Source organism: Pseudochaenichthys georgianus, chromosome 11, assembly GCF_902827115.2.
Source record: "Pseudochaenichthys georgianus chromosome 11, fPseGeo1.2, whole genome shotgun sequence".
NCBI lineage: Eukaryota > Metazoa > Chordata > Actinopteri > Perciformes > Channichthyidae > Pseudochaenichthys > Pseudochaenichthys georgianus.
In genome coordinates, this window is record NC_047513.1 from 2,838,116 (window position 1) to 2,850,756 (window position 12,641).

The 12,641-nt window shown below is 41.9% G+C and overlaps 1 protein-coding gene and 2 non-coding genes across 3 annotated transcripts in view; 2 read left to right on the top strand and 1 right to left on the bottom strand.

Moving 5' to 3' along the window:
* sacm1la (SAC1 like phosphatidylinositide phosphatase a) overlaps nucleotides 1–9,154 on the bottom strand; it is a 36,826-nt gene extending 27,672 nt beyond the window's left edge. The window contains exon 1 of the mRNA XM_034094949.1: nucleotides 9,051–9,154. Coding sequence (XP_033950840.1) covers nucleotides 9,051–9,079 — 29 coding nt within the window. The 5' untranslated portion in view covers nucleotides 9,080–9,154. The remainder of the gene's footprint in view (nucleotides 1–9,050) is intronic.
* A 1,824-nt stretch (nucleotides 9,155–10,978) lies between these two features.
* LOC117455692 (small nucleolar RNA SNORD52) lies at nucleotides 10,979–11,046 on the top strand. Its single transcript, XR_004553136.1, has one exon. It is a non-coding gene; the product is annotated as a small nucleolar RNA SNORD52 (small nucleolar RNA).
* A 145-nt stretch (nucleotides 11,047–11,191) lies between these two features.
* On the top strand, nucleotides 11,192–11,259 carry LOC117455687 (small nucleolar RNA SNORD52). The gene has a single exon (XR_004553131.1). It is a non-coding gene; the product is annotated as a small nucleolar RNA SNORD52 (small nucleolar RNA).
* Nucleotides 11,260–12,641: the final 1,382 nt, after the last annotated feature.

A 12,641-nucleotide genomic window follows, 5' to 3' on the forward strand; every position in this document is an offset into this window, starting at 1 on the left:
TGCAGTGCAAGTGAAATGTTCTGTAATGCACGAGTCAACACGTTCCATGCTCTTTTGAGAGGTCTGATGTACAAATTCATCTGTCGATTGAATGTTTCTCATAACTCTGTCATTATGCTGCTTTCAAATCCGTGTCTCAGTGCTGTACGATACCAGTCACCTCTGTGGAAACATTGGTATGGCTGCCTTTTTTTAGTTTGTATTTGAGTGTTGTATGTTTTGTAATAATGGACCAAGAGTCTCTTTAAATAAAGATGATGATGATGATGAATAGGATATCATGGTCGATAGTATCAAATGCAGCACTGAGATCGAGCAAAACAAGAATAGAGACAAGTCCCTTGTCTGAGGCTATTAGAATATCATTTGTGACTTTAACCAGAGCTGTCTCTGTGCTATGATGTGTTCTAAAGCCAGACTGAAAATCTTCAAATAAATCATTGTTTTTTAAGTAATCACACAACTGTTTTGCGACCGCTTTCTCAAGAATCTTTGAGAGGAACGGAAGATTAGAAATAGGTCTATAGTTGGCTAAAACCTCTGGATCGAGGTTGTGGTTTTTAAGAAGCGGTTTTATCACTGCTACTTTGAATGATTGTGGAACATAGCCTGATAATAAAGACATATTCATAATATTTAATAAAGAAGTGCTAATTAATGGAAAAACTTCCTTCAACAGCTTAGTTGGAATTGGGTCTAACATGCACGTTGATGGTTTAGAAGAGAGAATCATTGAATGTAATTGTTCAAGGTTAATGGCTGAAAAGCATTCTAGTTTACTATCTAGTGTAATATTAGAACTTACGTTTCCGGGAGCTGTTGATAACACTATACTGGTCGAAGGCAAGAGGTCATTAATTTTGTTTCTAAGAGTAACAATTTTATCATTAAAAAAGCACATAAAATCATTACTACTGAGTGCTAAGGGAATAGAAGGCTCAATCGAGCTGTGGCTCTCTGTCAGCCTGGCTACAGTGCTGAAAAGAAATCTTGCATTATTCTTATTCTCATCTATTAATGAAGAGTAGTAGGCTGCTCTCGCTTTACGCAGTGCTTTCTTATATTCATTGAGAGTAATATGCCAAATTAAACGAGATTCTTCAAGTTTAGTGGAACGCCATATCCTTTCAAGTTGTCTAGACTTTTGCGGGTTTCGGCATTATGCCATGGAGCTAATCTATGTTGTTTTATTTTCTTCTTTTTCAAAGGAGCAACAGAGTCTAATTTTATTCGCAGCGCATCTATAGCACTATCAACAACATGATCAATTTGGGGTGGTGTACATTTTGTATAAGTTTCCTCCCCTACATGCAGACATGCTATCGAGTTAAGTATTGGTTGAATCTCTTCCTTAAATGTGGCTATAGCACTAACAGATAGGTTTCTGCTGCAAGAGCTTTTGACTAATGCTTTGTAGTCTAGTAACAGTACTTCAAAAGTTACTAAGAAATGGTCGGATAAAGCAGGATTATGCGGTTCGACTAATAGTTGCTCAATTTCAATACCATAAGTCAGAACAAGGTCGAGAGTGTGATTATAGCAGTGGGTTGGTTTATTTACACTCTGACAGAAACCAACAGAATCTAATATAGAGTTAAATGCAACAGTAAGGCTATTTTTATCATCGTCAACATGAATATTAAAGTCACCTACGATAATTACTTTGTCTGTTTTAAGAACCAAAGTTGATAAAAACTCAGAGAATTCTGATAAGAATTCTGAATAAGGACCTGGTGCACGATACACTGTAACAAATAAGATTGGCTGCAAAGTTTTCCAGGTTATTAGGTTATTATGTATGACACCTCTATTAGGTTTTACCTTAAATTGTCCTTGGGCAGACACACACACCGCTAATATTGGGTATTTTATTGGGTTCGGGATTCCTATGGGTGACTGCCTAGGAGAGAGCGCAGAGAAGCGTGTAAGACTGCGACTCCGCCTCCTGGTCTAAAGTCCACAAAGCCCTGAAATGTTTGCCGAAATGAGATCTGCACCTTTCAAAGTAGGGTGAATGCCGTCTCTCTTAATCAGACCAGGTTTTCCCCAGAAGGCTGTCCAATTATTTACGAAGCCCACATTGTTTGCTGGGCACCACCAAGACAACCAGCGCTGAAATGATGACATGCGGCTATACATGTCATCATTGATCAGATTGGGGAGGGGACCAGAGAAGATTACGGTGTCCGACATTGTTTTAGCATAACTACACACCGACTCCACATTAAGTTTTGTGCATTCTGATTGGCGTAAACGAACATCATTACCACCGACGTGAATAACAATCCTACTGTATTTACGTTTATCTTTAGCCAGCAGTTTAAGATGCGCCTCAACCAACGATGAGAGACGCATGACTCGTCTGCATCGCAAAATATCAAATGAAAGACCAATTAATAAGTCCTAGGAAATGTCTAACAGAAGAGGATAGCATTGTCAATTCTAACGTTTAGATGTTTTCAACTCAAGTACCGAAGGAACCTGGTAGTCTTTACCCATTTCCAACATTCTACAAATACACTCGCTCCTAGTTTTCCTATTTCCTTCCTTTTCACGATACATTTGTATGCTATAAAGGTCATTTCCACAGCAGTGATTCCATCATTACATCAGAGGCAGGTTATAGTGTTTGCATGTATTATTCCCTGTTGCTTCACTGCCTTTTGAATTGCTTTCAAGCCACTGCCAATGACACTCAACACAAAGTCAAACATCAGGACGGTGGTGTTTACTTTGCAGTGCTAAAAGAACTGCAAAGTGGAGTTGAATTCATCTGTGAATAAACTGTATAGCCAACAAATGACTCCCAAACTATGCCTGAAGTGCAATGCAATGACCCTCCACATGCTTCCTCTCCGTGACCAGGGCACAGCTGGAGTCTCAAAGCCATGGGAGCTGTGAGATAGAAAGAAACCAACCTATAGATGGAATGTTAAGGACCTAGAGACTGCTGTTAACACCAGGATTAACCTCCAGCCCTCCAACATCACATCCATCAGCTGAGAAGGTGTGGAGCGGGGAACAGAGCAGTTTACAAAGGAAGGCTCATTGGAAGCAAGGTGTTTCTATAAAATGTCGAGCAGAATGAAATCAAAATGTTATCCTGTTTTTTGAAAACTGGACGCAGCCTTGATTCTGGAAGTATTTCCTTGAACTATATGGTTTCCCTAGAGGGGAAACATTACATATTAAAATCACACTAGCCTGTGCAAAGTCCAGCAATGATCTCTTTGCAAAGTGGTCTGAGATGCATACCATCTACAGTCCCAGTATCATTCAAGGAAGGCACCGTTTGTGATGGTATCCTCTTCCTCATTCCCTAAGTTCCTGTTTGTTTCTAATGTCAAAACAAAACACAAAGCCTGAATGACCCTCTAAAGTACTCATTAGAGGCTTCTCAATACTCAAATTTCCCCTCCTCCGGTAGAGACCTGGAAATGAATTTCAGCGCGCCATTTTGAAGGACTTCTAATTTCTCTAAATGCACTTCGAGGACCGAGGACCGAGGAGGCTCTCTGGAGGAGCTCTAACCGAGGATACACTGACTGTTCCTCCACGGCTCCTCTGCGGATGCATTTCCGGGAACGGTGGAGGCGTGACGCACGGCCGGACTTATCTCAGCCAATGACAGCTCTGCATGCATCCCCTGGATATTATTTTAGAAACTGCTTTCATCGCGTCGCTTCCAGAGAGAACAGCTGTGAGGTCCGTGCAGAAAGCAGAGCAGTGTGTATAATATATATCACTCAGTAGAACAGGCCTACTCTCTTTATTTGCTGTAGTTTAGTAGATATCTACAAACAAAGAGTCCATATTGTTCTAAGACCATTTAGTGCTTCACATAATAAAATACACAACGGCTGTAGCCTGATTATGCTTTAGGAGCTGTAGGTGTGTGTGTTACAGTGTGTAGGTGGTACAGTGTGTAGGTGTGTGTGTGGTACAGTGTGTATGTGTGTGTTGTACAGTGTGTGTATGTGTGTGGTACAGTGTGTATGTGTGTGTTGTACAGTGTGTATGTGTGTGTTACAGTGTGTAGGTGTGGTACAGTGTGTAGGTATGTGTGAGGTACAGTATATAGGTGTGTGTTGTACAGTGTGTATGTGTGTGTGTTACAGTGTGTAGGTGTGTGTTGTACAGTGCGCAGATGCAGCGGACAGACGGGTCTCAGTTGGTTTGGTGTCCTCTGCTTACTTGTAAATACAACTTTTGGCCCGTAATTTCAATTCCCCATTTCAGCGACCAGAGAGAGGGGGGGGGTATCCAGTCTCTGATTGTGTTACGTTATTATGAGAGTGCTCTCATACTTTAAATTGTATATATATACTTGTGTGTGTGTGTGTGTGTGTGTGTGTGTGTGTGTGTGTGTGTGTGTGTGTGTGTGTGTGTGTGTGTGTGTGTGTGTGTGTGTGTGTGTGTGTGTGTGTGTGTGTGTGGTGTGTGTGTGTGTGTGTGTGTGTGTGTGTGTGTGTGTGTGTGTGTGTGTGTGTGTGTCCGCATCTGTTATTGTCTCATTATACTGCACTCTCAATGAATTCAAAGTAAATATGTGGGGGAACAATGTTCAGCTGATCTAACAGAGATTATAAAATATGACAAAACACTGGACAGCTGATGCAGCTGTTGCCACGTCATAATGAACGGACGTCTCTTTAAAATGACCGCTCAGAGGAGAGGAGTTCTCATTTCTCTAACCGCCTGCTGCTTCCCCTCCTCTCTCCTCGGTTCTCCGCTCGCATCTCCTGTGGGCGGCACCAAGTCTAGAGGATAGGAGTTGAGGAGGGGAGTCGAGGAGGGGACATTTAAGAATTGAGAAGCCTCTATTGTGTTAAGGGACCAGAGGTCACAGTGACTGCTTGAGTAACACACGGCTTTAAATCCCTGCAGCAAGAGAATGTGAGCTGTGGTGCTGCTGACGCAAACACACAAACAGCCCATTGTCGGCCTCCATCATCGACCACAGAAAACATGGCTGCTTTACACCAACACTCAGTAGTGTTACTGAGACACTGGACATGCCTTGCATGGCTTAGGACATTTACTACAGATCTCCACTTCTATCCTGGCCTGTTTCTCTGTCTGTACAGCAGCAGGCATCTGGTCTGGAGCTTGGGCAGCGTATTGTATAACAATGAACTGAGCGATGACCTCCTTCTACAGCACGGTTGTTAGCATTCTCTTCTTCAGATAGTGATGGGACTTAACATGCTATGTGTCAGAGAGTAAACGTAATCTGATCCAACACCTTCTGTTCTGGAGCATGCTTCTCTGCATAAGCGTGAGTGGAAAGCAGGAATACCGGGAGTTTCCCCGGTGGGCCGGTGCTGTGTGTGGGCCGGTGCTGTGTGTGGGCCGGTGCTGTGTGTGGGCCGGTGCTGTGTGTGGGCCGGTGCTGTGTGTGGGCCGGTGCTGTGTGTGGGCCGGTGCTGTGTGTGGGCCGGAGGGCAAAAAAAAGAAAAAGTTTATAAGTTTTGCCTAAATCCTACTGGCCCACATTTGTAAGTGTTCCGGCCCAGCCCAGTGGGGTGTGGCCAGGGTTGGGTTGTAACGGAATACGTAACAGCGTTACGTAAACAGAATACAAAAACTGTATTCAGCTCGCGTTACATTTGAAAAACGAGTAATCTGATTACAGTTACTTTCGTAAACCTGAAGTGAATACATTTTGGATTACTTGTTGGAATTATTGGTGGAAAGATTTCCTCACAACATTTAATATTCATTACTAAAGGTACAGCCGAATTATCACAGCGCACAAAACCGCGCATATGGACCAAAGGGGAGCGTTTGAAAAAAATGTGCGGGTCCACTCAGTGAAACAATAACAACGTAACATGGAGGAACAAAAGTCTGCGTTTAAATCGTGTGTGTGTGTGTGTGTGTGTGTGGTTAAAACACATCAGCCATTCTAATGATTCTGAAGGTAAACACAGTGAAAGGCGGTGCGTGAAAGGCGGTGCGTGAAAGGCACTGCGCGCTCCTCTTCTCAGAGGCTGAGTTAACCCTCCCGCTGCCTCCTGGTGCTGCAGAGATTTCATGAAGTGAAGGAGTTTCTATAAAACAGCTGTGGGCAGCAGATACTGTGAGAGTCACAGACATGAATACATAGATCAAGGCAGACTGGTGCACACACTCTCCTGTTTTGCCAATCCGGTGCTTAAACAAATATAGCTCTACACCCCTGGCCGAAATGTCCTTAAAATGAAGTCCGAGTTCGACATTTTAATTAATGTCCTGCCAACACTGGCAGGACAGAAGGCGACACGCCCGTTCTAAGCCATGTCCTCACATCCCAAGCTGCATCCCCAAAAAGTTTATTATGTTGTTACATCAGGGTTCAGGGGGAGTGGCTGTACGGCTGCACCCGTAGGATAGAAAAGGGGGAAGTGATGTCTGACTCAGAGGTCGCGCGGCTGTGGAGAAGAACGAGTTGCCCACATTCTGTTACTGAGTTTAGGCTAGTTAGCTAGCAGGTTTATTGTTTTGGGTGCAGTCACTTTTGCCTCCACTTGCTGTTCAAATAAATGTTGAAAGAAAAAGTTAATCTGTTTACAGTTCTGTTTTATATGGAAGAAGAAGAAGAAGAAGAAGAAGAAGAAGAAGAAGAAGAAGAAGAAGAAGAAGAAGAAGAAGAAGAAGAAGAAGAAGAAGAAGAAGAAGAAGAAGAAGAAGAAGAAGAAGAAGAAGAAGAAGAAGAAGAAGAAGAAGAAGAAGAAGAAGAAGAAGAAGAAGAAGAAGAAGAAGAAGAAGAAGAAGAAGAAGTCGTCTGGTCGGGGACTTGAACCGGCTCGCAGTCCAAGCCCCTACTGATTGCCATAGATTTAGTCCCTAATTTTGCTCTCAAAATGGACCAGATTGATGCATTCAACTTCAACATTTAAACAATTCTCTTCCCGGGGGGAACTTGCCCCCGGACCACCCTAGAGGAGGTGAGGTCCACCACCTGCCCACACCCCCTGTTAAATTGTCTCACCCACATTGAGAATGCTTCCTCCGCCCATGTTTTATTCCATGTGTCAAGTCAGGCAAATTGGGTCCAGATGTTATTGCATCAATGATCTGTTAACATTAAAATCACTAAATATATGCCGTAACTATTTTGCTCTAGGCAACTCAAGGGCTAAAGTAATGTGATTACTTGGCTGAGACAAAGCAGACGCTTTGTCTCAGCCAAGTCTCCAGCCGTAACTTCCAATAGATCTTCAGTGTCTGACGTCAGTTCAGAGCACTGCATTGTATCCTGCTCTGGTTCTGTGCTCCAAGAATGACATCACAGATGTGGAAGTAATGTGTATTGATTTTCAAACACTGCATTGCATCATCATATAATAATAAAAGATAGTTATTTCCCTGTTTCTTACCTTACTTTGAAAATGGTCTCATTTAGAGCCATAGAAAAGATTAGGAGGAATAGATTGGACATAACATTCCTATATTTTAAACCTACATTTGGGCTTAAGAAACGTATAAAGTCATCATGGGTATTTCATGGCACTTTGAGAGTGCACCCCAGCAATAAACGGGTCTTTCTGAAGCAGACAAACTGCAGCATCCAGACCAACACCACCAGACCCTTTTATCCCACGGGCTGTCAAGTGTCACATATACCATGTCCATTGTTCACTGTTGATTTGTTTATATTCCTCATATCCACATGATATTGCAGTATACCGTTTTTATTGTACTGTATTTCTATTCATTTTAAATTCGGTTTTATCTTGTTTCATTGTTTATGTATATATTTGTATTGCTGCACCTTACTTGAACCATCTTGAAATATTCTATTGCATTAGTTAAGTATAGTGTAGGTTGAATTGTTAGAAACAGCCTGACATTGTTGATTTTCCTTTCCAAAACTACACTGTAGCTGCTGTGCATATGACAAAGAAAACCTTTGAATCATTGTTATTATTATTCAAGTGTTCATTGTGGAAGGAGGAATGGTCGTAAGCGGTTAACCTATGTAGGGAGGGAACACTGGGCAGAGACAGACAGGTTGGACCAGGCAGGACACTGAACAATAAGGTGGCATGTTTGAACAAGGGTGTGTCTGGAAAAGTACAACCAGTTCTGTCAACTTTAGCGGTGTAAAGTAACGACAGAGATTTACTCAAGTACTGTTCCTAAGTACAATTTTGAGGACTTTTTTTGCTACTTTGTACTTCTACAATTGATAGGTAAATTGTGTAGTTTTACTCCACTACATTTATTGAATACCTTTAGTTACTTTGCAGAGAAATTCAGAAGCTACCCTGCAGTATACAAAGTCATTCAAACTAGCTGCACCTTTACCAGCTTTGAGAACACTTTAATGATCAATCATCATAAAACATATCATATATATTATTCTGAAATGGACCAATCTGCACAATGACTACTTTTGGAAATTACAGTATATTTTGATGCTAATACTTTTACTTGAGTAACATCTTGAATGCATGAATTTGACTCGTACACCCTGATAGTTCTGCTCAAACATTTGAGTACTTCTTCCACCTCTGTATAGGAAATAGCTAACGTTTAATAAAACATGTTTCAGTGTTTGGTTCACAGACAGTTGAATGATGTCATTAGAGAGAGAGAAAAGAACCTTACGTTGCAAAGAAATGTGGGTCATAAACATCACACAACCATCACACAGCCACCTCAGAATGCAACAGACAATACATTCAGATTAAAAATGAACGAGCAGCCGAAACGCCTTCTGCTGCTAGCTAGGTTAACTAACTTTCTGCCGCCCTGTTAGTTTGCACTGAACAACAACCCTCTCCATTATTTTAAGAAAATTAACGAGGGGGAACTATGTCCTTCATAATGAATGAGTGTTGAATGAAGCCTCACCGGTTCCTCTTCGAACCTAACCCCGGGTTCTAACGTTACGATCCGAGCCTGTCAGCGAACTTCAGCCGCTGTGTCATCTGACCTAGCTATGGCTGCCTCTGAACCCCAGCTTCGGCTTTACACCAGCCATAAACTGAGCCGCTTGCTTGTCTTTTATCAGACGCAGAAATAAGAATAGACGTTTGAAAAACTATATTACATGTACTTACAAATTGTATCTCTCGTAGGCGGTCGCCATCTTCGCTCCGTCTACCTGACCTCAGTGACGACAACAGTGAGAGTGGATACCGTGTTGCCAGATAGAATTTGTAGAACCCATAGAGGGCGCATGCTTTAAACGCCCTTTTCCTTTGCAGTCCGAGAGAACCTGGCATCCCCTTGATACGAGACGATGGGTGGTGGGACTTGTAGTTTTTATGTCATTGAACAAAAATAGCCCTTTTTGAATCTCATGTAAAAATATAAATGACGCTTAAAAACTGATTAAATAGATGGATCCTGATCTAGAGTTTAAGTAAAGTAATATGTATCATATTTACACACAAACCTGTATTTAAATGTCCTACTTACACATGTCTTGCTTCTTAGTAACGTTACTCGGATATGATATTTATATGTACATTTACATGTATGAGCTTACGTTTTTGCAATTGGCTCCAAAAAATTTACCCAAAAAAGGAAAACATTTATGTCCATAGTAATTAGTGAATAGTACTGACTGTGCTAAAAGTTGTTATTTTACTTTCTCTCTTTTTCGGAATGTACATTTAATTCAGGGTATTTATCAACAGGCATACTCAGGACACCAAAGGCACGAGGGTGCTGTGGAAGACCAGGACCCACCTATATAAACCACGGCCGGACATTTTTCAGTCTCTCTGGCTGCTCTCTGTTGGATGTGGACGTCCACGTCCAGCTAACCGGATTTGTGCTCAGAACTGTAACTCCTAGGAAACAAGGGTAGGCCAATGTGATTCCACCTGGTTATGCGTCTGTGTTTAAGGCTTATGACATCAATATATAAGTTAATAGTAGTAGTCAGTTGTGCGAGATGCGACCAGCAGCGTGTTCAGAAGTGTTTCCATGCCGAGCACATGGTCACTAATTTCCAGGGTTCCCTCTCCTCCCATCTGCAGTGATGGAGCGGGACTGAATGTTCCTTGGTAGAGAAGCTTTCGGCCCTCCACTGTAGCTTGGCTCACGTCCTTGACTCACAACTAATTGGCGGAATACACGCCCTCCCCTGTCGTTCAATGTTCAGATTATGTCTAATCATTGTGTTGTGCACTTCATTTTGACTGTAAACGTCTGTACATGGCAGTAGTTAATTATGTCATGACTATGTTTAGAAAAAGAAAGGTAACTGTAATGGCGGGAGAGCTGACTGCAACATGTGCTCTTTGTTCTTTAGATCTACGAGTCCCAGTATGGAGTTCACTTCACTACGCCCAAGGAACTCGAGGAGAAGCAAGTTAAAAGATAGTTGAACAAAGTGAGTGTTAATTTGACCATAGGAATTTGAACACATTATATAATGTTCCGTAATCCATATTTTTATAGAAGCGTGTTTTGTTTACACGAATAGCATTTAATATAAATGTATTATAAATAAAGTTAAACTGTAACTTCTAGTAAGTTTACTGCACTACCTCCCTCTGCAGGGCGTTAGGCCTCGGTGCAAGCCCGCCAACACATTTCAATGTGACTTCAAACTGTTTTGCTGTTTGGCTATTTTGAAATTATCTCAATTGATAGCCTAAGAATGTTCAAATAAATGTAAAAGGGGATTTCGATTTTTTATTATTAAATCTAATTAATTCTATTCTGAACTCTTAAAAAAAAAAAATGGACACATTTGTGTTGTGCAAACGTCTGGGTATCTGTATACTTTTGTAACTTTATAAAGTGTGCATGCCTTTTTGATGGGAGTCTGAGAACTTACATTTTTGATTAAAATAACCCTCCCTGCTGTTTCAGGATCACACACACTGCCTGAAGATGGATGCTCTGAAAGATCATTTGACCCCCCATGCTTTCTACAGTACTGAGAGGTCCTACCTGAGAGAGGAGGAAGTCTGCAGCCATGAGCACATGGTGAGTGTTGGGATGGGATGCAGTGCAATGAGAACCAAAAGGCTGCAATGATGATCCACTAGACTAGAGTCTCTGATAAATCATGAAGATATCTTCACAGTGCTCTGAGTATGCCCAATATGAACTGTAAACAAAGTGCCAACATTAGAACATGTTGTAATACTTTTCTCTGATCTCATCACCAGGTTTCTCAAGATGTTGGAGACTCTTAGGTAAGTGTGCTATTAAATCATGTTTCCTTGAATCTTCTGCTATGTGGGATGATGATTTCATAGACTAGAGTCTCTGACAAAAGATGAAGATGTCTTCACAGTGCACTGACCACATAACCACACCAGTATGTTGAGCGCACCTACTGCTGATCATGTAGACTTCAAAGAATCATAACAGCAGATGGGCATCAGGTGTGTTCTGTAAACGTCTCGTTGGTTTGCCATGTGCTGGTACTGACGTCCCGTTGCCTTGCAGCTCGTCCACACTGATAGGAGGAGTTGCTGGGACATATCCACGTCTCATCCACAGACCTGGATGCTGACTCCAAGGCTGGAGCTCTACTGAGGGTGAGTGTAATAATGCAGTATTGTTGCTGCTGGGCTTTATTAGAAAGGGTTACATCTGGGACGGCACCGGCCCGTGTGATCTTGGAATTGTATGACCTTGGCTTGATGGATCTAATGGGACTTGGAAGAGCTTTAAATGTGATTCCACCTGGTTATGCGTCTGTGTTTAAGGCTTATGACATCAATATATAAGCGTAGTAGTCAGTTGTGCGAGATGCGACCAGCAGCGTGTTCAGAAGTGTTTCCATGCCGAGCACATGGTCACTAATTTCCAGGGTTCCCTCTCCTCCCATCTGCAGTGATGGAGCGGGACTGAATGTTCCTTGGTAGAGAAGCTTTCGGCCCTCCACTGTAGCTTGGCTCACGTCCTTGACTCACAACTAATTGGCGGAATACACGCCCTCCCCTGTCGTTCAATGTTCAGATTATGTCTAATCATTGTGTTGTGCACTTCATTTTGACTGTAAACGTCTGTACATGGCAGTAGTTAATTATGTCATGACTATGTTTAGAAAAAGAAAGGTAACTGTAATGGCGGGAGAGCTGACTGCAACATGTGCTCTTTGTTCTTTAGATCTACGAGTCCCAGTATGGAGTTCACTTCACTACGCCCAAGGAACTTGAGGAGAAGCAAGTTAAAAGATAGTTGAACAAAGTGAGTGTTAATTTGACCATAGGAATTTGAACACATTATATAATGTTCCGTAATCCCTATTTTTATAGAAGCGTGTTTTGTTTACACGAATAGCATTTAATATAAATTTATTATAAATAAAGTTAAACTAACTTCTATGGATCTAATGGGACTTGGAAGAGCTTTGGTCCGAGGTGGTCTATGATGATTCAGTTTTTTGGTTCAACTGATGCAAACTGAAGTTTACTCGCAGCGCACTGAGACACTCGGGACTGTTCGGCTCCTGTTGAGAATGTGTGGTAGCCATTGGTTACTGTGATGGAGGGAGAGCTGACTGCAACATGTGCTCTTTGTTCTTTAGATCTACAACCAGTCCCAGCGTGGAGTTCAGTTCGCAGAACACCAAGTGCCCAAGGAACTCCAGGAGAACAAAGTTAAAAGATGGTTGAACAAAGTGAGTGTTAATTTGACCATAGGGATTTAATTAAATGATATAATTACAATGTCCTTAA